The sequence below is a fragment of the Lichenostomus cassidix genome, chromosome 19 (assembly GCF_008360975.1).
Source record: "Lichenostomus cassidix isolate B80296 chromosome 19, HeHo_3.0, whole genome shotgun sequence".
Lineage (NCBI taxonomy): Eukaryota > Metazoa > Chordata > Aves > Passeriformes > Meliphagidae > Lichenostomus > Lichenostomus cassidix.
Window position 1 is genome coordinate 5700959 of NC_139499.1, and position 25932 is coordinate 5726890.

Sequence of the window (25932 nt, forward strand, 5' to 3'; positions counted from 1 at the left end):
AATATTTTTATGATATAAATGGAACTAAAACTAAACACAAGCAGAAATCCTTGAGTTAAAAATGAAAATTGAAGAAATAGGATTTCTTGAAGAGCTGGAGAGTTGAACTTTTTTTGAGGGGAAAACAGTGAAATAACATTGCAAAATACACTTTTTGAGGCAAACTGAAGTGCATTCTCATTACTATCTTTTCCATTTATTCTGGTTTGGGTGTCTCTCCACTTCCCATCATCTCCTTTCAGTTATTTTATTTGAAATAAAAAGATTAACCCTCAAAATCCTCACCCCACAGTCAATACCAAGGAAGTTCTGAGGGGAGAAGTCTCCCACTTATTTTCTTTTGTGCCACAGTGGATGGTAAATCATTCCTACATTAAATTCCCAGCTACACCCTTTTCTAGGTGACAACGAGTACTAGGGAGTAAATTGCCCATTCTGCAGCACAGAGAAGTTAATTAAATATATTTTAATGTACTCAACGATCTGAACTTTATTTGTACTTTTGTAATCAACCAGAGCCTTTCTCTACTATTTCATTTTTTTTGCTGGAAGAGTGCAATGCTGAGGGAGTGCAGCTCCAAAGGAGCTTTGGTGGCTCTGGAAATCCACTTTTCACAATAGGATTGCAAAGAAAAAGGATGGCAGAAACTGCCACAGTGCACCTTCTTTAAAAAACCATCCTTTTTTTAGCTATCTTTCTGGTTTGGAGAAAGAAAACAGCTCCATGGGCTGAAAGTGCTGGGCAAACGCACCGTCAGCTCGGCTGCTGCTGACATTTTTTGTTCCAAAAACCCCCAACTTTGTTTTAATGAATTTTTCAATGTAAAAGGCCCCAAAAACAAACAAAAAAAAATAGACACCATAGGGTGCTGAGCGAAATGCTGAACACAGTAAACATCTTTCATGACAAAGAACACAAATACCCTGCAGATCTGCTGTCAATAGCAAGTCCTAGGCCCCCTGCTTTCAATAGTTAATACCGAGGGCCCCTCTCTCCCCAAGCCTTAGTGGTAACAATCACAGGCCAATGCTTAAAATGTTGACATGCTAAGCACATTTGGAAAAACCCATGTCTGCATTCCCTGTGGATGGGGTAGCATCGCTGTCTAACACCTAAAGAGCAGCAATTCCAGCCAGCGAAGTGACCTCCTCACCTCACCTCCTGACCGGTTGGGTCTCTCTTGATATTCCCTGGCATGATGGCAGTGGGCATGGAGCTGACCCAGATTTGGATTTACAGCCCAAAAATCCATTTCCTGTCTCCGCTGGGAAATGTAAAATTTTCCACTAAAAATGGTTAGGAAGTGTATCTCTGTTAGGAAAAAAAAAAGCTGGTGAAAGAGGTATTTGTGTTGTGCTCCTTCATCCCCAGCTGTGTTTTCATCATGGATAGTAAAAAGCAGCATTGATGGGAAAAGGGTGTCAGGAGAGGTCTGGAGTGAAACTTTTGGGGAAAGAGTGAAAATAAATATAATGATTTGGTGCTGGGGTAGAGATATAAAGAAATGGAAAGCAGAAATAAAATTGTGTTGAAGATTCTGAACCTTTATCTGAAGAGAGTGGTGAGAGCCAGGCAAGGATTAGCAGATTGCTGGAATGAAACTCTGTAATGTGGTTGTCTGGAAACACCATCTTTTCACATGAAAACTGACATCCTTTCCCTTCTCTCAGGCAGCTCCATGTGCAGGATTTGGGACATGGCAGAGCAGTCACAGAGCTTTTGCTGTGCCAGTTTTGGCCAACTCACAAGGCCAGTTAATCCTGACATGAAAAAGGGCAGCATCCATTGCATCCTGTGCACTGAGTCACACCAGCAGCTCTCAGGCTGCCTTTGGAGACCTTTCTCCTGGCTTTTTTCATTCCACAGGACTTCACAAGAAATTGTTCTGAAGTATAAATGAATTCATATCTTTACCACAGTCCTTGTGTTATGGGGTCCTCATGCCCACTGAAACGTTTTTTAGGGGTTTTCAAATTAAAAGGGCTAAAAAGCCTGTGCAGTTGGCTTTTAAATTTTGCCCTACAGTTCTGTATCTGGTGATGAAATTTCCTGCAAAGCTGGGAGCTGCTGTCCAGGGCTGTTTCCAAAACCTTGCAGGTTGCTCGTGTTACTCTGAATTTAGGATTTGCAACAGCCCAAGGAGAAGAAAAGGCTTAGAAGTGGGACTGGAATTTTGTCTGGTTTGATTGTGGAGAAAAATGGGGCTCATGGGTTTTGTGCTGGAATTGCAGGGTGGAAGTTGGTGGGCAGAAGTCTGACCTATTCAGTTCCCTAAATCCCTAAAAGGCTCTTAAATCCCTGCTGCAAGCAAGCAAATGTATCTGAATGACACTCCTTAGGGAGCTAGAGCTATTGTATTTGCATATAAAATTTCCGCTGAGAGATAATGTCAAAAATAAGGAATTCATGTTTCCCTGGACAGATAATTTTCCTCGCTGTTACCAATAGGATTTTCAGCTATTTGCACTCAGTGAAGTGTCCCGGTATTATGGAGAATTAAAAGGGCTATTGCAAAGTTTAATAGCACACGGTTTAAATGGGAAAGAGTCCCGGTGATGGCTGGGAAAGACACCATGCTGAGGAGTTTGATGGATGCACATTCAAGTGCTTTAAAAGATAATTACGAGTATTATACAGCTACTCCAGCCTCGCATGGTTAGAGATTTAACTTGAAAGGACTTTCTCGGTACAGTTTTGCTTTTGTCACGCTAAACGGCGGCTAATTGTCAATCTGGATGATCTCAGACAGAAATTCGTACTATTTTCTGTCTAATGTATGGAGAAAAGGATTGAGGGGGAAGAGCTTATTATCACCGGCATTGGTGGTTCAGTGGTAGAATTCTCGCCTGCCACGCGGGAGGCCCGGGTTCGATTCCCGGCCAATGCAGTTGATTTTTTTTTTCCTCGCTTTCGTTTTTTTTTTTTTTTTCAGTTCCTTATTTCTCCTTCCTTTTCCGCTTCCGTCCCGGCCTCCCTCCAGCTGCAGCGGGCCTCGCTCGGCTCTTTCCCCGCCGTGTCCCGCCGGGGTGCGGTGCCCGGGGCTGGCGGGAGGATCGTGCGCGGCGGGAGGACAAGATGGAGGTGTAAGGAAGAGCCTGAGGGGACACGGGGCGCGGGCGGGCCTGGGAGCCACCCCGCTGTGGGGACAGCGCTGCCGGGGCTGCATCCGTGTGGGGATTGTGTGGGGTGTATATCCATGGGGTTTGTGTGGGGTTTGTACATCTGTGGGGGTGTGGAGTGTGTGTGGGGAGGTTATATCCATATGGGCCTGTGCGTGAGGGGACGATAAAAGTATGAGGGCTGTGAGGGGACAATCAATGTGTGAGGGGTGTGAGGGGACAATCAATGTGTGAGGGGTGTGAGGGGACAATCAATGTGTGAGGGTACAATGAATGTATGAGGGGTTTTTTGCCCCCAGCAGGGAGTTCAGGCGTTCTGGTAAATATCTTTCTGGTAAATATCGGAGGGTTTTTTTTTTGTTTAAAACTCCTGCTGGAGCAGCTGTTGGGGCTCTCTGTGAATCCCGCTCTTGTCCCTCTTCCTGTCCCCTCCTGGGAGAGGCAAAATGGGGATTTTACTGCCCTGAGCTCCGGGTAGGAGCTGAACATGCTGGAGAACGATAAACCTGAGGGGTTTGTGGATAAACCTGATGTGCTGGAGGAGGATAAACCAGAGGGTTTGTGCCAGCGATTGCCAACACAATGAGAGAATCAGAGGTTTATTGGACAATATTTCAGGGCTGTTACACCAGGCAGCGTTTCTTGCTTTCCCGCCGTGTGTTTTGGGCACATTTTGACCTATTTTAAAGCTTAAAACCTCATGAGTTCCGTGCAGCTGGATAAATTTCTGATTTTCATTTAATTTTCATTTCTCTAATGAGTGGGGTACTCGTGGGATGTTTCCCTCAAAGCCAGCTGAGCTCCTGTAGCCATGGAATCCAGGGATGCTTTATTATCATTAAATCTTCCCTACTGTGAGCATGGAAATCAGAAGTTGGTAACAAATAAGAAACTTTATTTCTAATTTCTGATTTTAATTTAATTTTCATTTCTCTAATGAGTGGGGCACTTGTGGGATGTCAGCTGAGCTCCTGCAGCCGTGGAATCCAGGGATGCTTTATTATCATTAAATCTTCCCTACTATGAGCGTGAAAATCAGAAGTTGATAACAACCAAGAAACATCTGCTGAAATACAGGTTTATATGGCATCAGTCTTAACACAGGTTAAGCCTGCAGAAAAATGAGCTATTCTGGTTGTTTTATACTTAGAAAGATGTTTTTGATGCCATTAATAATAAATCCATGATGCTTCTTATACATCCACTGAGTTTTTATTGAACTTTTTTTGCCTCCTCTCTTATGGCCTTCCTAGAGGGAAGCTTTGCACCTCTCCAGGTTCTTACCAGGCCAGAATTATCTGTTATTAGAGCAAAGAAGCCCTCAGAAACCATTGTGGTTTAAATACACAACACATTTGAAGACTTAAAACTGTAAAGTGTCAGTGGTATTTGTAGAGTTATGATGCCCTATACTGAGATATTTTTTGATATATGCAGCCCTACTCAGGAATATTTTGGTTTGGGCTAAAATTTGGGCAAATATTACCTGTTTAAAGATTGTAAAAAGTGTTTGTATTTTGGTGTTCCCATGAAAATTTTAATCTCTCTGCTTAAGTCTTAACCTCATAAAAATTAAGCAAACTGTTGAGCTGACTGCTTAAAAATACACATTAGAATTCATTCTTTAGAATTCCTTGTTTCCTGGCTGTAAAATTGGTAGTTATGAGTTAGGACTGAAGGAAATTTTATTTCTACTGCAAAAAAAGTTCATCAGTTTATAATTTTGATATTTCAGCACGACAGAGTTGTTGAAGATTCGAGACCGAGGGGAAAAAAAGAAGTGTTTTTCTGAATGGCACAGTGGGTCTGAGTGCAAAAGGAAGCAGTTGTCTTAAATAATTTAATTCTTCAGCTCGATTCCGCAGCCATGTATTTACTCCATACGACCCTTTCAGCCCAACCATTCCATACGTAATTCTCCCTATAGAATGTCTTTGATCCGCGGGGATTTCTGCAGGGCCTGGCTGAATGCAAACATTCTGAAGACTTGCATTTACCTCACAACAAAAGCTATATGGTTTGTAAAACATGAATGAAAAACTAATGCGTGCCTGAGCTCACTTGCTGAAGTTTCACTCGGGTCAGCGAAATGGAAGTTGAAGTTCATCTCAGCGTATTTTAGGAGGTCCTTTTCATTTAAAAACAATGATAGAACCTGTGGAAGTTTGTGGATGCATTTACCATTTGAAAGTGATGAACGTGACAATTCTATTCAGGCGATTCACGGTGCTTAACAAACACATTGTACCTTTTTTGTTCTTTTTTTTCTTTCTCCCTAAGCTGCTGCGCAGACCTGAGAAAGGCCTTTTTTTTTTTCCTTTTGTATGGAAACTTTCTGTTGTTGTGGCTGCTGACTGCTCAGCAGAATGTGTTGTTGGGGGAATATAGGATGTTCTGTGTCTGTTTTTCTGCCTCTTTTTTACTTTGAATATATCAATTTACAATATCCAGGAGGAATGGAGGCATTGTGAGGGTAAATATGTGCTTGGCTCTGCAGTCATCCTGCCAGCCTTGGAGAAGGATTCTTGCTTAATTGGGACTGAGGAAGTGGAAAATGGGAAACTCAGCCTTGCCCTCCTCATAAAGGAATAAGCACATAAAGATGGAAAGAATAAATAAGGAGGAAATGCAATAAATTGGGTTTTTTTTACTCAGTACAACACGTATAAATTAAGCCCTGTCTGTGTCTATGCACACACATACATCCATGGTACTAAAATACTCAGTGCTCTCTTGACTAATAAAGAAAGCAGTGTGTGTAATCTGAATTATTTTTCCCATCAGTGTTTATGTGAATAAAATTAGAGGGTTTTTTTTTCCTAAGGAAGAAGCAAATCAATTTGCTTTTAGTGTGTGAAATGGGGTGAGTAAAATAGTGTGTTGTACAAGTATATTCTGATTTATGGGGCAAACTGTGCAAAATATACTCAATATTTATGTCATAATTCTACTGACAGTTTGGAAATAATACTTTCCATAGGTGGCAGGTGTAGAATCACCAAAATACGATTTCTTGGGGCCTTTTTTTTTTTTTTTAAACTTTCTGGAAACAGTGATTGTTCTTTTAGTCTCTGTGACTTGGCAAAGAAAAATGAAACAGTTATGTGGAACTTAATTAATTTTTTTTCATTTTCCCTTTTAGAAAAGATTCAAATGCTGCATTGCTGAGTAACTTTGAGGTAAGTTTGTCTTCATTCTGGTTTTAAAGCAGCAATTTAAAGCTGTCATCAGTGCCTTAAATAATCTTTGGAACCTGAAAAGTGTCAGTGGCAATCAGCAAAACCTGTAGGGGATTTACACCTCTTTGCATTTGGGTTGTTTTTGGGAAAAAAGGGGTTTTAAAAGAAGATTTGGAAATTATTTTGCTAGTCATGGGTATTGTATTATTGCTTGTTTGGTCTTGAGATTATTCCAAAGCAGGAATTTTTCTCTGTCATTTTAAGGGAGGTGGAAGGAAATACTGTTTTAACTTAAGCCAGGTAATGGGAAGATTTCAATGCTTTGTTGATAAATGTAATTTTTTAACAGTTTTAAGAGCCCAAGAGTTCTTGTTTGTGTTATTATATTGCTGAAGCTGTTTTTTGCTGCACAGCTGTTGCATTCTATTCTGAAATAAATCTTAAAGTGTTTTATCCTGAGCTGCATCTGTCAGCAAACAGCAGAGCAAGCATCTGGTGACTGTCAGAAAGGCTTTAATGAGATACTTGGAGAGAACTCTCTTAGATTTCCTCTAAGAAATAGATGATATTATATCAGCCAAACTGGTGTTAAGTGCCTGGCTGTTAACCATGTGAAAAAAATAGCAAATATGGCTTTTCAAAGAGCTGATTCCCCTAAAACACTGATACCTTTCCATTTGCTCCGCTTCCCAGTTGCAATTTCACTGGCAAAGCCAACATTCTGTAAATCAAAGTGATAGTTTGCACAGAAAGTTCCATCCCTGCAGTTCTTCTGTGAGCTTGGAATTGTTATTTTGTGTTTGTTGTCAAAGTTCACGGCTTGAATTTGGGATTTCAGCATCGATAGGTGTTCCTTTCTCACAGGAGGTGCACAGTGAAGTAATTGCAGGATCTGCAGTTGATTACATTCCTATTTCTCACTGTCTAGAGAGGTTTGGTTTCTTATTTCTCTGGACCTGTCAGTTTATAATTCCCTTATAATTGGATATATTGGGGTTGGATCTTGAAGTCTTTACCTGAGTTGATTTACCCTCAGGTAAAAATGAGGGGAAGAGTGAGAAGCACTCTCTTGCTTTGCTCTGGGTATTGACTCTGGATACAGTGGAGAGCCTGAAGCAAAACATCTGAAAAAGTTTCATTCATCTGTTTAAAACAGCTTTTTTTAAAAGCAATTTACACTCCCATTCATCCCTCTGGGGCCAAAATATTTCTCATTTCAATTGCTGCTGCATCCACCAAAAGAGCCACACGTTTTTTGTTGTTTGCCTGATAGGATTTTCCTTGTTCATTGATGATTTCCTGTTGCAATATTTTTAGGTTAAATGCTCTCAAATGGACTAAAACACTTTATTTTTTACCTTCAGGTGTACCAGTTACTTACTGATCTCAAGCAGCAGCGCAAAGAGAGTGGCAAAACCAAGCAGAGCTCTGGCCAGCAGAATCTGAACACAATCATGTATGAGGTGAGCACTGGGAAAATCCTTTGCCAGTTAGCTCTAGCTGGAATAATTCACAATTGTATATGTATATTGATAAATACTGTATATTGTATAATTGTATATTGATTGTATATTGATAATTTGGAATCAAATCTCCCCTACTAAAAATCCCAGTAAAATAGTTTATCTGCCACTTTGCTGTGCTCACTTGATTGAGGTTGTGGGGTAACTGTGCTGTCAGAGTAGAGGTAGGCAGATGTTACTAAAATCCTTAAAAAGAATTATAAACCCTATGGCTTTTAAGTGTTTTGTTTTGTTAGGATTTTTTTAAATTCCAGTTATTCCATCCTTTTAAGACCCAGGGCAGAGCTTGCTGTCATCTGATGAATCAATGATATCCCATAATGTGATGATTAAGGTGATGATTTCAAAGCTGAGGCACAGATCACACGGTATTTTTTTATTAACGCTAAAACAGATAATGTCAATTTTTATTTTGTCAGAAAAAAAAGCCAAACCACACACAGATAACATCACTTGGCTGCCAGGTTGATAATAACCATTCCATCCCTCGCTGGGAAAGAACTCTAAAATCCTATACCACAAATACCAACATTTAAAACACCCCAAATGAGCAACTTCCCAGAGCCTTGCAGTGAGAGCCATTGTGTCTGTGCTGGAGAACTGCATGAGCAGCACCATGATTGACAGGCAGCTGAAAGCACTTTGCCTTTGCTTGCATGAGTAATTCTGTTGAGCCCTGAAACGACTCATGTGGATAAGATCTGGCCTAGGCTTTGGTTTTGTTTTAGTTCTGGCTTTGTTTGAAAAGGTACAGAGTTGTAATTCCTAAGCCTTGCATTCAACAAAATAGGGGCTTACCAAAAATCGGAATTAAATCTTCATGGAGACTGACAGTCTCTTCCTGTACCTCTGGGAAACAGCTGAGAAAGATCCTGTAAGTAAATTTGATCAGGGTGCACCTGAATTCTTTAATTGCTTTGATACATTGCTGTGTGATAAATACCTATAGGATGCTTGGGTTTGTGGAAGCTCTGGGTGTATTTTCCGTGTTGGACTGAAAGAAAACCAGAATTTGATCTGGCAGGATTGTTTTTGTATTTCTTCACAAGCTCCCTGCAGGATTGGATCTGTTGGCACTGAAGTAACTCTGAGAAAGGAGCTTTATTTTTCTGTATATTTGGCATTTTCATTGAGTTAAAATTGCCAAGAAAAGTTTTACCTGGAAGAGAAATTACTCCAGTGAAATAATTCTATGACAATATAATAATTTAATTTCAGTCATTGGTGGTGAATAACAGCTTCATTTTATCTGAAAAGACAAGGCTTACAGAAAGGAATAATCAATTATAGTTATTTACAGCTCTTCATTTTGAGGTTTAATTCAAGCAAAAATAAATACTCAGGAAGATTTTAAGCCACTTCCAGTGAAAAGTTAGCGGTGAACTGGAATTTTTGTGTTTTTTTTTTAATCAACAAACTGATTTTTTACTCAGGTCAAATCACATTGTGTAATGTAATTACATTGTTGGGTGTTGTGTTATTTTACATAAAGCAAACAAATGGCACATCTGCTGTCAAAATCAGTTGAGGTTGGTGGGTGTTACAAATGTAAAAAATGTATCAAAGTTTCATTGTATCAAGTCAGATAGACATTTTTAATAGCACAATGTCCTTGCAGATTTCATGCCAACCCACCTAATGTGCTTCTGTCAACTTTAAATTGCCAAAAATGCAGGTAAAAGGTAAAAACAACCATAGATTAGAGATCTTAAAGAGGGATTTCTGGGCTGGCAGTGAGAGGATCCCTGGCACTGAGCACATGAAAACTTGGCAGAAGGTAATGTGGGTTTAAGGATAAATAATACTTAATTTTTCTAAGTGCTTTTAAAAGACAGAAACCAAACAAGGAAGAAACCAAGGAAGCAAATGTCTGTCACAAACAGCAAGAGGGTTTTTTTAGAAGACAGATCTAAAACACACTTCTTTCCTCCCCTCTTCAACTTTGGGCTTTGGAGAGGTGAGGTAAATCTTGATACTCCAAACCTAAATTGATTTTCCAATTTTTCTCAGTACTGAGGAGACTTTTCAAAATCTACTTCTGTCATACACAGCGGGTAAAATAAATACTAAATGTGAAATAATAAATGCTTTCTTTCTGTCCCCCGCAGACACTGAAGTACATTTCAAAAACACCCTGCAGGTACCAGAGTCCTGAGATTGTCAGAGAGTTCCTGGTAGCAATGAAAGACCATAAATTAACCAAGTAAGTGGAGCTGTGCCTTGGAATAGAAGTATAAACTCACAGCAGTGCTGAAAAACTGATCCCTGTGTGCAGTGTGATAATCTGATTAATGGATTTTAAGTATTTAAATTCTCAGCCAAACATCTTTTCCTTCACTTGTGGATGAGTATTTCCACCTTCTCTTCATGTGCTGTTTGTCCCCTGATATTTGTGTCCCTCAGGATCTCTGAGATCTACATTTCAGTCATCTAAATATTGTATCAATCAACTTCCCCCCTTCCTAGGGAGTTTGTAGTAAGTATAAACATGCAGTTCTTATTTTGGGAAGTACTGCCTGGAAAAGAAAAGACTTCCTTTGCAGTTACAAGACTCCAAGGGCTCCTTTACTCTCTGGCAGTGGTGGGAGTGTCTGTTCTTAGAGCACATAATCCTCTTGAACCTCTGCAGGGTGGGAGGTGAAGCCTGATGGAAATAGAAATGCTTCTATTCCACTTGTTTGGATAGCTCTACTCACTCCTCTGACTTTTCAAGTAGGAAAAAACCAATATTTAGCTGCTTCTAAATGACTCTTCCTTCACTTCAGAGGAGGAGTTTGTCCTGCAGAGACACTGAGTGTGTTTTTATTCCCTGCTGGGAGGACTCCAAGGAGTTCATCCTCTAGGAAAGAGGCTTTTCATTCATTTGGTTGTCACAAAATGCACAGTGAGAGCATCTGGAGTGCTGCAAGGCAAGTTTTTAGCCTGTCCAGAGCAGAGGAAGTGGAGCAGAAAGCAGATTGTCAGCTTTTTGTTAGAGTTTCAGTGCCCCCTCTCTACAAACAGCCACATCCAGCACAGCAGCAGCTCTGGTGCTGCTGGAATTGCAGGCACAGGGATGCTGCTCCTTGGGAGTTCTGTCCTGGCTGTTGGAATTGTGCTTTTATTGCTTTCTTTGGCAGAGCTGAAGTTGCCAGATTAGTAAATCAGTGTTTAATCCTCCTGTAGCTCATTTTATACAGCAGGATACTCGTTTATGTAGTGGGCAAGGTGTCTTAATTATTTTCTGGAGGTGTTGAAGCATGGAGAAAATACTCTGCAATAAAAATAGAGGTGTAAAGAGGTGGTAATATGGCACTGAAAGTGCCTTAAAATTGACAGCAAACAATTTCTTGAGTAGTAGTGAGCATTCTGCATTTCTGGTGATGTCAAACATCCCTTTTTGAGGAGAAATAAGCTTTGCTGTCTGTGCAGGGCAGCAGTTTAGGAAGAAGCTTCACAGTAATGGGTGATAGCAAAACAGGCAGAGCAGGATTTTTTCAGAGTAAAAGGAACTGAATGATGTAGGTGTAGAACTCCCATTAAAAGTCAAAGGGTTTATTGTGGTTTCAAGCTCATTTCTAAACTTCTTTCAGGTAGAATTTGACCAGGACCTGAGGCTTAGCTCTTAGCAAAAAGGCAGGAGAGCTCTGTTATCACATCAGACACCTTGACTGCAGCTGCTCCCCTGGATGAGATCTCCAAGGGTGAAATACTGGAAAATTTGAGTCATAACAGAGAAACTTTGGCTACAGAATCTCTGTCTCCCTTAGTGCTGAGCACTTTTGTAGATCTACCCAAATATTCACCTTCCCACCCCTGCTGGTTCAGTGAGCTCTGCTGGAAAGGTTGCAGAAGTTACAAGCTTTAAATGAGCTTTTTGACTGTTGAATTTTTTATGGATGTTCCAAGGTGCCTTTGGGTTTAGGTATCATCCTGCCTGTCCTGTTCCTGAGGCAGTGAAGCAAGGGAATTATTCCCAAGTCATTTCTTGTGCATGGTGGCAGCAGGATGAGAGTGAAGAGCCAACCACTGGTGCAGGTGACAAATTTACTCTATTTATGGCCTGTGAGAATTGTGATTTGTTCTGTGAGCATCCTGGACATCTTCTGCTTTGTTCATCCCTCTCTCATCTGGCAAAGAACTTCCCAACTCTGCATTTGCCACGTGCTTTACAAAATAAACCCCAGAACAGTTCAGTGTGATCCTGGCACTTCTTTTTCCTGATGTTTTCCATGCATCCCCTTGAAGCCAGAAGTGTCAAGAGCCCATCTGGCAGCCCCACCACCCAACCCACAGATAGCACATGGGGTGCAATTACCCTTTAATGCACTTGATGTTAAACCACTTAAAGCAGTGATGCCTCCAGGGCAGTTTGGAATTACCCTTTGGTTCCTAACCAAGGCCATTTCAACACTGCTGCCCTTGTTAAATAAATGAAAAAAAAATTCAGGGCTTTGATGGTTTCCATTCTGTGGGATGGAGGTGTTTGGATGAAAGGCTTCACTGGGGATTTGTTTGTAGCTGTTTTCATGGAGAGCTTTCTTCCCTTGGAGAGGACAGCCTTGCAGTGTTTGCTCTTCCAGGACCTTGCTTGCAGGATCCTGTAAGGAATAATAATCTCTCTTTCCTCCCACCAAGAGTAATGAACTCCAGAGTCTCTTTGCTGCTTCCTCTCTGGGTAAGGCACCCCAAGATGTGCTCTCTTAGCTGGTCAGACCTTGTGTCTGCTGCTGACAGCTCTCTGCAGGTGGCTGATTAGATTGAAGATACATTTGTGTTAATTGGGGTCTATCCTCAGACAAATCCATCTGGTTATAGGGTCAGGAAAACCCCATCACCCTAGACTGCTTCCCCTGCCATTTCAATTCCTTGTCATCACTCCACCTTCAGTCAAAGGCAAGCAATTAAGCAGCGTTTTTGTGCTCTTAATTAGGCTCAGTTTATCTCCTAAAACAAGGACTTGAGGGGAGAGCAGGATTTGCAGCCCTGCCTGTGGGATGTGATTGCTGCCCTCAGCACTAGGTTGTGCTCGTGGATGGGAGAATCCCCAGCTGGGAGGAGAGAGCAGCCAGGGAAACAGCAGGAGCTGAGGCACAGCTGAGCTTTGAATCCAGGGAATTCTGGTTTTTCCTCCCACAAACCTGCACTGATCACACAGGATGTCAGGCTGCACGGGGTGTCCCTGCTCCAGGGAGAGAAGTGATAATGTAATTCTGGCAAATTCTGCAGTTCCTGGAAAATCACCTCAAATCCTTCTGTTAGCACTGATGTTTGCCACTCAGAATACCAGGTGAACAGACCAGCATCCATTCTGTGATGGATTTGTCTTATTAGTGTTACAGACACCAAAAAAAGCTTCCTAAAAGGCAAATTTAAAAAAGAAACACCTTCCAGAGTAATTTCAGAAAGCTGCCTTGCTAAATGGAACAAATTCAAATCCATCTAAACAGATACTTCACTAATGCAGTTAAGATGTGGTAAAGCAGTTTTCCCCACAGGTTTTCATCATCATTTTGATAAAATTCAAACTGTACAACTGAGATTTTTTTCAAAACTAAAACTCTGAACCCACATAATGAATTCTATTATTACCTTGTTGAGGCCTCAGGCTTTGGCTGAAGCTGCTGTTCAGTGAGCCATGTTGTACTTGGAAATAGATTATGCCACTAGCAGCTAATTTTCCAGTTTGAGTCCCTGGAATGGCTTCATATTTTATAAGGTATGGAGAATTGCATTGCATAAAAAGAACATTTATTAAGCTGAAGCTCTATAATTATGGTTCAATGAAAACTGGCTCTACTTGTGCTTCTTCCTGTTACTGATAGCCTATCTTGGATCTCATTTTGGAATAACCAAATTTCCAATCACTGTGCATTATTATAATTTAAAAAAACTGGACAGGAACATTGCCCTTTTTGTCTTTAAATCAACACAGTCAAGGAAGTGTTGAGCTGAAAATCTTCAGTACTTTTAGAAAGTATTTTCCCTCCTTACTGCCAAAAACTACAACAGATACAAACCTCTGAAATATTAAAGAATGAAAGATTTACTTTGTCATTTTTGTCTCCTCCGGGGTTTTCAAAATGAATATTTAACAGCAAGACAGGATGGTGCTTGTTTGACAACAGCATCATTGTATTGTTTATCAACAGCATATTGATTTTAATAAGATTATTGCATTTCTCTCTGAATTGATTGGGAATTAACCCTTGGATCTGTGGCAGTGGGGTTCAGTTTTTCCAGTGGGAACCCCAAGATGTTTGCACAGATCCTGCACCCACTGGAGCTGGGATTTCCCATTTTGGGACTGCTCCTCCCTCTCAGGATTCAGACATCAAACACAAGTTACCATGGCTGATTCAGGGCCGTGGGATTGATATTTCCAGCAGGAATAAAACCCCTGCTTATGTGTACAGCTGTTACTTCCTGGTTTTCCTAGCAACTCTAGTAAAACATCCATTCCTGAGGATAAATTTGCCTCTGCACAGCCACAGATGTTTGAAGGGCTTTTTTAGCTCTCTGTGCTGGATCTTGGCACTGTTCTCTCCTTACCCATCTCCTGCTGGAAAAACACTCTGGGAGTTCAGTAGATTAAAAAAAGGGTGATGCCAACACACATAATGTGAGGTTTTGGTTAAAATACAAACTGCAAAAATTTGCTCAATGCTGACAGAAAATGACACATTTTGTCTGAATTTCTGCAAGAGCATAGAACTATCTTTATTATTTGTTAGAAGTGATGTAGAACCCATGTAGGAATGTGCTGTCAGTTCTCTCTGCCCAGGTGTGATCTTGACCACAACCCAGTGGTGTTTTTTGCCTTGTAAAACTGGTTTTTTTTAGGATTTTTAGGCTGCAACTCAACATCTTCACCTCCTCCAACACTCTCCCCTCACACAGACCTCAGACCCATTCCTCCCCCATAACTGCACACATTTTTATCCCCAGCAGCCTGAGCTTTGTGTGTCCCCAGCCCCACTCCAGAGTGTTTTTCCCTCAGCTGGAAAAGCTGCTCTTGGCTCCAGCTGAGCCTCAGAGCTGCAGGATGTGGGCTGCAGGCTCAGCCCCACAGCACTAATTGCCTTTTTGGGATTTCTCACCAGGCAGCTCCTGTACAAGTCTGCAGCACGGACCATTAACTCTGATTAGTGGAATCTTGCTTTTATGTGAGAAAATTGCTTTCAACTGTCACTCATCTTCTGTATGGATTCCTCTCTTGAATGAGCAGCTCTCGTGTTCCAAACTGTTACTAAAATCTGGGCAGCGCAGGGAAAATGCAGATGCTGATGGTTGGGGGCAATGGAGCTGAAAATGTCCTTCACCTTCTGTTTGGATGAGTGGGACAATCCCCCTTTTTATTGAACAAGCATCAGTGTGCCATGCATGCTGTAAAAAGTGTAAAGATGAATTCATGGGAGCTGGAAAAGGTTAATTTTATTTTGTAGACTTAATGGAGCATGAACTAAATTTTAGGTCTTTGCCCATGCCAAGCACTGCAGTCAGGGCTGATCCTAATGCATGGTTGCCTTCCTTCGAGCTAATCCCTGATGAAATGGTGGTTATTCAGGTTTTAATTTGTGGATGTGCTGTCAGGAAATTCTAGGTGCACAGAGAGCCTGATCCTAGCAGTTGATTTTTGGGATCAGTCTTAAAAAGCACAGTGCAGTGGCTACTCAAATCACACCCACACTGCTTTCTGCTGCTCCTGAAATAATCCAGTTTGCCATTCAAAGTGGACTTCAGAGACATTTTGTGAGTGTTTGTTCATTGCTTCCCTCATAATTACATATTACCATCTCTAAAGATTGTTAGGTTGGAGTTGTAATTAGTGCTCATGCCACACAAGCAACTTCAGATGAAATTTGGCATTTATGCAGCTTTTAGGGTTTTTTTGCACCCTGCTGCTCATTCCTTTGTGATGTTCTGCATCATTTTCCAGTAGGGAGCTTTGCTGATCAAAACCAGGCATGAAATCCTTCCCATTACACATTTGAATGTGTTAATCACTTGTAAGCTATCTCTCCTCCTTCTGTACACATTTTTAAAACTGCAAATACCCTGAAATTATGCTTTTAGGATCTCTTTGGCCTGACTGTAAAATTCCTGTCTATTCCCTAATGAGTTATGGTAATGTGAATGGCTTACAAGCAAAAAGTCTTTTGGAGGTGACCTTTTTTTATTGTGCCCTCCATTTCTTCAGGAAACATGAGCAGTTTCCCCTAATTGATTGTTTTAGTCACGGTGTGTAATTGGTGTTAATTTATTTCTGGTTGCTGCTGTGCCTGTAATCTTCCTGTGATAAACACAGCTCTACCTGCTTTCAAACAGCTCTGGATAAATCAGGTTTGCGTTCCTGAGCTCAGGTATGAAATGGCTTTGGCTATTTGATCCTCTATATTTGGCTCTAGAGTTCTATTGGCAAAGAATTTCAAGGATACTACTTTGGAAAACGAGAAGATGAGGAAATTAATTTAATGTGTTCCTTTGTAAAAAAACTCAAATAATGTGGTTTGTCTGGAGAGGTGGTGGAGCTGTAGGGCTGGGATGTGTCTTGCTGCAAAAAGAGAAGAAAGAGCTGTTTGAGAAGGCTCTGATCTCAGAAGTGGCATGTGAGTGAAGTGCAGGAGAAACTTGGATAAAATAGGAATTCATCACACAGTCTAGCTTTGTAAGTAGGGCTGGGGGAGGAGGAGGAGGAGGAGGGAGGTTTTTACCAGCAGAAGCTGTTTGAGAGCTCTGGAAACTGAGGCACCAACATTTGCTTGGCCAGGGAGCATAAAGCAAAGAAAGCAGCAGCTCTGTGCCTCCATCAGGCACCAAACCAGGGGATTTCCCAGCTCTGCAGGAAAAAACACTAAATCTGTCATACATTCAGCTGAATTGGCCAGATTTTGGTACAGTGAAGATATTGTTTAATATTTACCCAGCTCTGTATGGCAGTGCTGCCTTTAGCTTCACTTGTCCACAAATGGGTTTTATCTCTGACTGATCCCTTAAATCACCTGTTTTCCATGGAAAGGATTTGAGGCCTCATCTCCTGTCATTATTGAGGTTTTATTCCTGCTTTTCATGACAGTAGTAGATGGCAGCAGTTATGAACATCTCATTTTTCTGCCAGGAAAGCAGCCAAAGTGGTGCTCTGAGTTCAGAGTTCAATCCAGCCAGGCTCTCCATAGTCTCATGCTGTAAACACCAAATAGATCTGAGTGATTAATATTGGAAAACAAAGGAGGTGTGTCCCTTACTTCCCACCACCACTGGAAACATATTTTGGCTCTCCAAAAGCAGAGCAATAATAAATAAATAATAATAAATAGGAGGATTTCTTGGAGCTTTCTGTTAGGAATTGTTCATATCTCACAAGTGCTGCATTAAAAATGACAAGCTTTTCTTCTGAAGCTGAAAGTCGTGATTAAAATGACTTAAATTATGATGGTGAAATTATGATGATTAAAATGACTTAATTAAATGATTAAATCCAGGACATTTTACCTGGATCATCCATGAGCCAGTGGCAGAGGCCCTCTGAAATGAATGATATCTCTGAGGTATCTCCAGACACCCAGAAATTGTTGGTAGTAAACATGGAGTGATCTGTGTTCTCCTAAAAGCTGTGAGGTTTCCTTTCTAAACAGCCCACAGCTCCAATAAACCAGGGGAAAGCCCTCCAGAATCAGTTTAAATCTGCTTTAAAGATGCCCTATAAATAGTCATAAATTCCAAGCTTTACTTCTTCCTGTATACTTCACTGCTGTAACTTTGCAAAAATAGAGAATGAGCAAGTGGCTGCCCTTTGATGGATTGTAACTCCTTAGGTATGAAAATTGTTCTTGTGGTTGTGGGTTCATAACAGAAGGTTTGGATCATTTTTTGGGCTGTTCAGCATCTCTGCTCAGTTTTAACAAAGCACCAATTAATTAATGCTTGCGCAGTAATGATCTAAGGCTCTCTGCTTGCCACCTTGGACTAGAGGTGGCAACAGCACCATGGCCAAACACAGGGAAGCACCCAAATGACTAAAACATCCAAATTATGGCTGTCAAACCACACTGCAAACCCAGTCAGGATCATTCCTGGCAGTGACATTTCATCCCTAAGTTATCAGGAATGTGTTTGCATCACTGCAGTCGTTTGAGGGAATCCTCCAATCCCTCAGTAATGTGGATTGTCTTCCCCTCTGCTTTTACCCAGGGCAGAAAAGCTGCAGCTGCTGAACCACAGGCCTGTGACTGCAGTGGAAATCCAGCTGGTGAGTAACAATGCCTGGGCCTGTTCAAAGCTTAACTGGAAGCAGCTTTAACCTTGGAGATCAATTGAATAATTGCTTTCTCATGGGCCAGTGATTGAATGTATCCCTTGATGCACATTTTACATCCACGGTTTCAAATCCGCTCAGCTTCCTGTCAGAGCCCTCCTCAGAGTCCTGCCAGACAGATTCTCCACCTCTGTTTGCTTCAGTGTCACACATTTTCAGTGCCCAAAGCAGTGCTTCATTAAAGGATTGCAAATAAGAATATATTTTATCTTTTTGCTGCTGCAACCCTATGATGAAGTACTTCACTTTCTGACAGCTGCCCTGGTTGTTACACTGGCAGGGTTACACTAAAATCAGAAATCCTACAACATGAGTGAAGCAGAATGAGAAATGGATATAAACAGACTTTCAGATGGAAAGTAGCCATTGTCAGTCTAAGAATAATTCAGATGTAAAGAGAGATTGTCGCTGAATGGAAATAGATGCTTCCATTCTCTCAATTCTCCTCAGGAATACAAACCCCCATGGTAATAAAGAGCTCGTTATAATCAGGATATTATTTCAATAAAGATCTCTTGCATTAAGAACATCTGTTTGCAATCTTACCCTGAAACCAAGCTGAGCAGGAACAGGATCACATTTTGCTGCAAATAAAAGGGAAGGATTAAAGAGGTACCAGTAGGACTATTTTTCTTCTGTCACCAAGGAGCAGAGATTATAATGCTGCAGGAGAATCTCAGAAGAATGATTTTAGCTGAGGAATTAATGCTCTGCTTTGTGGCTGAGGAGATCAGTGTCCATCAGCAGCCCAAGCAGGAGCTTTAAGGCTTTGAGTTAGTCAGAAGCCATGATTTGGAGCCTGACTCACACCTTTGTTAGCTTCATGTGCTTAGATACAGATTTATTTTATTGCCTTATGCAGGCTTTTCTTCCCTTCTTTAAATGCAGTGATCTTTTGGGGCTCTCAGGTGACTGCATGGCGTTGTCTGTCTCCTCCCTCCTGTCCTTCCTGCTTCATTGTTATCCTGTCTGCCCATAAAATATTGAAAATAGTTTGCTCCTGTATGCTCCTGGAAGAAAATAGGAATTTTGGGCCTTTCTATTAGAAGCCAGGTGTCTGTAGAGTGCTATACTTTAGATATTCCAAGTTTTGCAGCGTCAAAAACTCGTTGCTGAGACTTAGAGAACACAGATACAAGATTTAAGTTCAGTTTCAGCTCATTATTGATCCAAACCCCTTCTCTAATGACCAAAATCAGCTTGTGAGAAATTTAATATTTGTACATTTGTGGATTAGCCTGAATTTGTATGGTCATGGAGATATTTGGGATGCAGCTACTGTTCCATTGTGATTCCCCTGTAATTCCCAGGGCAAGTTTCCCCCAGATCAGTGCTCTGAGTTGCCTGGATTACTAGCAGTGTGTCAGATGAACCCTCCCCAAAATTGCAGCACATTTCCTCTTTCATCAAAGTGCATTCATCCAAGCCTTTCAGGCTCAGTGGGAAACTGCAGGTTGGTGTTCCTGAAATCCAGAGCCTGGGAGAAGCAAGGAGATGATTTTGCTGTTCAACTGCTGGCTGGAATCCTTTTTTTTTTTTTTTGATGAGGACAGAGGTTGTAGCAGTCACTGAACACACAAAATCTGCCTTTTCTGGGTGTGAAATAACCCAGAGCAGTGAGGCTGCAGCGTGTCCACAGGGAGAAGGTCACCCATGCAGGGATTTCCTGCAGGAAAGTCAATTCCCTGAGACACAGCCTGCTGGGAAGTGAATATTGGGGCTGAAATGGCCTTGGTTCTCCTCTCACTGAACTTGCCTCTGCCTCTGCAAAGCTCCTGGAGCTGAATCAGAAATGAATGATGGGGAAAGCTTCAGAGCAGTTCCTGGAAATGGGGGCACATCAGTCTTCTTTCTTAGAAAGCTTGAAACAAAATGCCAGACAGGGCAAAGCTGATTCTCACATGCTCAGAGAGTTTTGATGTCTCAAACCTTTACTCAGTGCTGCCTGACCATGGAATGGAGTCTAATTTACCTGAGAGGATAATTATAATTATTACTGCTTATTGCCTTTTTCCTTCCCAGTTTTTTACTTTTCTTCTCTCCCTCTACCAAATTCCCTATTTTAACTGTGTGCAACCAATAAATCCATTTTGATAAAATTACTTTTCAGCTCAAAAGCAAATTATGTTGTGATCTTTTGATCCCAAGGTCTTTTGTAAGCCTTAATGCATAAATTGCTGCCATTGTCCATCTTTGTCTTTTCCAGAGCATGTGCCAGGATTTATTTTCCACCAACAATAGCAACAAAAGGAGCATGAAATCCAAATTCCTACCCCACAGGGTAAAACACTGTACACATTGCAGCTCTGTTGACCTCCTGATTTAATCTTTAACACATGTTGGGCCTGGCTCAGTGATTCCCAAAAGGAGGAAATCAAAAGACAAGGATGTTTTATCTCACCACGATGGGGTTGAAGATAAAGCAGCTTTCCTAATGAACAAATTGCTCCACGTTTTTCTCTCTGAATGGAAAAGCAGATTTTAATTTTGTGCTTTTCAAATTTGTATTTCCACTTTGTACCTGTGAGCTCTGCATAACCAGGCTGGCACACTGTCTTTTATTTACTGGAAAATAACAGTCTGTTTTGAAAATGGAAGATCTTAAGAGGGTTTAAACATCTGATTTTCTCAGCAATGTGTTTTGCCTTCCCCTTGGTTAATTGTCTCGGAGGGATATTAATCCAATCATTCAGTCTTTTACTTTATTTCATTTTTTTGTGTGTTTTTTTGTCCTGTTAGTGTGGTGGTGCTGAGCGATTTCAAATCACTGCTCAAAGGAGGAAATAACAGTGATTTTCTCATCAAACATCTCCCTCCTACACTGGAGTTAAATTATGTGCTTGATTGCTTTGGAAATGATCAGAGCCCCTATTTCCTTTATTACCCTACTTTACTGATTATTTTTAAATAGAATTCTTAGCTTCTTACTCAAATAAACAATAGCTTTTAACCCACAGGTTCTTCTGTGATGCTGAGGTTTGTTCCCCACCAAACACTGAGAGAATTTCTCAGTTCTTTCAGAACTTTTTGGGGTTCTTCAGTGTGGTTTTATTTACTCTTCAACATTTGCAGTGTATTATTAAGTCTCAGGGGATTAAAACAAATAAACATTAGCACTGAAAGCTTGAAAGCAGCACAGGGAGGATGATGAAGTCTCTTAAATTCTGCTTTTGTTTGGGTAAGCACAAAAGATAAGGTATGGTTTGAATTAAGGATGTTTGTCCTTGTTTTACGGAGGAAAAAAAGGAATTTAGACAATCCTGAGTGTCTGTTTGGACAGATTTTGTGCTTACATTTGTATGAACATATATTTGAACCTTAATTTATGAATAAACACTTTAATTCCTGGAATCACCTTCATAGTTTAGTTTTTTCTGAAAATTAAATATAAGCTGCAGGAGGAACATGCTCCTTTCAGGGTGAGCTGGGAGAATTTTGTGCCAATTAATTTAGAATTTTTTCCTGATTCCTTCTTTGATTATATGTAGAGCATTAGCTCTGTATTGTGGAAGTGAAATGGGAGAATTGCTGACTTAATGAATACATACATAATGGAAATTTAATAGCAAACTGCTCTAATTTGGGAGAAATAGAAATTATCAGTGAGGCCTGACGTGAGTGAATTATCTTGCTCACATTTCACAGGTAACACACACTGTGTGTGTTTATCAATGGCATTGATGGGCTGCACCAATTTCTCCTAAACCTCTGCAGTTATTTTGGGATAGCACGGAAATTCTGGGGGAATTTTGGAATGCTGAAAGCAGCAGTGACTTGGGAATTATTTATGACACCAGGGAGCTTTTTATCCATCAAGTGTATTTGTGTCACACTGCCCAGTTCTGCTCCTCACCCAAATCTCCAACTATTGAGGGCACTTTGGTCAGAAATACCCGAACCTTCTCACAGGGCATCATCTAAAATAAAAAACCATTCCCATTTGGGGTGTGTGGCATTGCCAACATCAACATCTGAGCTCATCCACTCCGTTCAAACATTTGCATTTTTGTTTTCCTTACATAAACTTTGCATTCCTGGCTGCTTATGGGCTCAGTCTGGCTCTCGAGCACTTTCAGCCAAGTGCAAGTTAGATGTTAGCAAGGCTTTTGTGAGGAGATTTTCACAAAGATTGGTAAAATTGGTGCTGGAAATGTTGGTACTTGAGTACAATTGGGGTTTTTTGCCTCTTAGGCTTCTTCTTGCATATCATTTCTCACTTCAGCACCATATTTCTTAGTGCTGTCAGCTTCAAAGGTATTTTGTCTGCCAGTTGTAAGTCAGAAGGCTGTGAGAACATCTGTTGAATGTGGAATGAGTCTCAGAGTGACCTCCTGTTCCCCCTGAGATCTGTTTTCTTTCAGGACAGTTGCATTTGCTTCTTTATCTCCCTGCTGTCTGTGCTTGATTTTTGAATTTTTCCTTTTGGCTTGTGGCTTTGCTGCTTCCTCGCTGCTGATGTTTTCATAAATCAGGCTCAGGCTGGTTTTTCGCTTCCTGAAAGAGTGAAAAAACTTGATTTTTTACAGTTTGTGCTTTTGATCCTTCGAAATCTTGAATGTTATCCCAGCAAAACAAGGCTAAAGCATCAACTTGGCTAAGGAGCTGTCTGTCCATCCTGCTAAACATTGATTTGTGTCTGTTGGTGATCCCTGAGAGGCACCAAGAGGTGAATTTGAAATGACCACTTCCCTCTGGCACAGGCTGTGCATCTGTCAGCAGAAGGGAATTTGGAGCTCCATCCCTCCTCAGTGCAGGCTCTGGCACCTCCCTTTCAAGATCCTTTTAATAATTTTAATGAAATATCACACCACCAGAGCATCTGAAACACGAGAGCTGATTCCTTTGGATCTGTGGGGCTGCCAGAGGTGCTGGGGCTGTCCCTGCAGTTTGTCAGCCTCGTGCTGTGCCAGTAAAAATGACATCTGTGGGGTTGGTCATACTGGGAGTTGGGCATTACTCATTTGGGGTCACTGGGGAGCAGGGAAGAAAACAGGGATTAGACATTCCCATGTTCTGCTGTAAAAGCAGAAGTTGGGAAGAGCTGGTGCTGCTCTGGTTTTTATTTGAGTTCTGATTTCAGCAGAGCAAGCCCCTGAAGGAGAAAATGGGGGCAAAAAGGGCAGAAGAGATAGAGATAGAGATAGAGATAGAGGTAGATAGAGATAGAGATGATAGAGATATAGAGACAGATAGAGATGTAATTAAAATGGGAAGAGGGTTGGACTTTATCATGCAATAAATCAAATATAAACAAAGCAAAATGCCAGTTTTCTGGAGATCAGCAGAGGGATGGTAGCCAATGTGGGAGACCCTGGTTGAGCCATCCTGCCTGGAGTGATATCCCCTGTCCAGAGCTGGTTCTTGGTGCAGCTCCTGCTCCTGCAGCACCTACTCCACCTTTAAAATTCAGTGTAACCTCATTATCCAGTCTGCAAACCAGGCTGATAATCCTCTCTGCAATTTAATAGCAAAGGTCATCTGGAGAGGAGTGATTTGTCAGCAGCGTTGGCACCAAGGAGTGGGTGGAACAGATTTGATCATGGAATCACACAATCCCAGAATAGGTTGGGCTGGGAGAGACCTGACAGAACATTGAGTTCCAACCCCCCTGCCAGGGCCACCTTGCCACTTCCACACTTGGTGGTGTGATGTTGATGCTCCAAGGTGTGCTGAGATGATTCCCTCTGGGAATTGCCTGGCAGGAATCAGCTGCAGGAGTTCTCACAGGCAGGGCAAGGAGGATTTTTAGTGGATTTTTAGTGGATTTGAGCACAGGGTGTGCAGTGCAGCAGCTGCTGGGAACCAGAGCCAGGGCTGCTGTTCAAGCCAGTGTCCTACAGTAGTTCTTGAACTAACAGTACTTGGAAACCACTCCACAGGGAATTTCATCCTTTGATGGGGAGAGTCCCCAGAAAGTCGTTTGCAAATGGAAATTCACTGTCTGCCTTTTGCTGAGGAGTGGATTCTGCCTGTGTGAGCTTCCCCTCCAGGATCTGGGGATGATCCTGATGAAAGATGATCAGATTGTGCAAAGAGGGCTCGGAGGACTCTGAAGAAAAACACAAATTAATTGAATATACCACTCTGCTTTTCAGAAGGCAAGAGGCCTCTGAAGGGCTGGCAATTTACAGCTAGAGCTGATTAAACCTGCACTGACTTGGAACCATCATTAATATAAATCACTGCTCTTCAAAGGCCATTTTAAAGGACTTGGTATAAAAGAAGAAAACTCAAACCCCACAATCCTAATTGGTTTCACTTGTGTTTGAAGAGTTGTTCTGACTTGCTTTTCCAGTCCTCTGACAAGATTTTTTTTATCCTTTCTAACAGCTGCCTATAAATTAGGGCAGTTGTTTTACTAGTAGCAGAGATACAAAAGTTGCCACAGCTCCCCAGTGGGTGTTGGTCCCTAGTAAATCTTATGGAATCATGGAGTTGATTCATGACAGTGTAAAAGCTCAGAGCTTTGACATGTCTTTATGTTCAGGAATCTCCCAATCCAAGCAAATTGCAGTGGAGATCAACTGTAGGATGAGGAGGTTTATTTATGGGCTGATTATTTCCAGTGTAGGTGCTGCATGAGATTCCAAAGGGAACTCCTCTCAGGATATCCCACAGAAACTTGGGGAAAAGGTCTGGAAGGTTGGGCTGTGTGTGAGCTAAAGGCAAAGCCTGGCTCAGGATGTGTAGGTTGACAGAAGCTTTAGGATAAAGCAGGCTGTTCCCAGAGTGGTGTTTTCCTTGCTGGAAGGAAAGCAGGATCTCATTACACAGTGCCAATTGTCGTGGTTAACAATGGAGTTCTTTCTTTTTTTCAGTTCTGCTTTGTGAAATGCTTCTGTAATGAGCTCAGGCTGGCTCTTGACAAAGTCTTTCCCGCTGAGCTGAGTCTTTCTCCGTGGAGCTGAGGGAGGAAGTGTGGATTTAATGGTGACAGTGGTTTGTTCTCTGACCTGCAGATGGTGGAGGAGAGTGAGGAGAGGCTGACAGAGGAGCAGATCGAGTCCCTCCTGCAGACAGTCACCAGCATCCTGCCTGGAGATCCAGAGGAGCAACACTCAGCCATGGCAACAGGAGACAAAGGTGACCAGGCCTAGGAGGCACCTGGCAGCAGTTCCAGAGGAGAACCAGTCTGGTTTTGATACCAGTTCAATCCTGTGTTGGGCATAACTGTAAAATACATTCCAATTTTTATGGCTTGGAGGTGATGAGGGAAACAATTGTTTACAAGCAAGCACGGAAAAGGACACTATTGTCTGGGTGTTTTGTCACAAACAGGGGTGGCAGTGCCAGAGCTGGCAGTGGGGCAGCCTGAGGAATCCTTTGGGATTTTTCCATTCCCCATGGAAGAACAGCTGTACATTTGAATAGGCCCATGGACAGCTGGCAGTGCTTTCGTTAGCACAGCAGGGCTGGGATCAGAATTGCTTCCAGAAGCTTCCAGAGCAGAGGCTGCCATGGAGAGCCAACTTTGGGGGCTGTGTGGGGAGCAGAACACAGGCAGGGATGCACAGGAGCTGCTTGGGGTCTGACCAGGCACTCCCAAACCTTGGCATCATGGAATGGAGAGGATCTGTGTGAGGGCAACTCAGGGATGGCTCACATTAACAGAGATCCAAATCACTCACAAATTGTCCCAAACCTGGGCCAGCTCACAGGGGCTGAAATCAAAGCTCTGAGCACCCAAACAGCAGAACATTGAGGTGTTTCTTGTCCCTCTGAACATTTATTCCAATATTTACACATAGACCAGGCTCTCCTGTGCTGGAGGAATAAATGAGCCAACACTGAGCTCCTAATCTGGTGTGCAAGAATG

The 25932-nt window shown here is 41.8% G+C and overlaps 1 protein-coding gene and 1 non-coding gene across 3 annotated transcripts; both read left to right on the plus strand.

Moving 5' to 3' along the window:
* Nucleotides 1-2817: 2817 nt before the first annotated feature.
* TRNAG-GCC (transfer RNA glycine (anticodon GCC)) lies at nt 2818-2888 on the plus strand. Its single transcript has one exon. It is a non-coding gene; the product is annotated as a tRNA-Gly (tRNA).
* A 39-nt stretch (nt 2889-2927) lies between these two features.
* CRCP (CGRP receptor component) lies at nt 2928-25363 on the plus strand. Of its 2 annotated transcripts, none has more exons than XM_085078190.1 (6): nt 2928-3084; nt 6263-6299; nt 7664-7762; nt 9931-10025; nt 17993-18050; nt 20323-21070. In XM_085078190.1, the coding sequence occupies exons 1-6, from the start codon at nt 3077-3079 to the stop codon at nt 20440-20442; spliced, it is 417 nt and encodes a 138-aa protein (XP_084934316.1). In that variant the 5' UTR covers nt 2928-3076; the 3' UTR covers nt 20443-21070. The 2 variants fall into 2 exon arrangements, with proteins under 2 accessions (XP_084934316.1, XP_084934315.1); XM_085078189.1 differs by lacking the exon at nt 20323-21070 and adding an exon at nt 25076-25363 and having other exon boundaries at nt 2930-3084.
* The last annotated feature ends 569 nt before the right edge of the window (nt 25364-25932 follow it).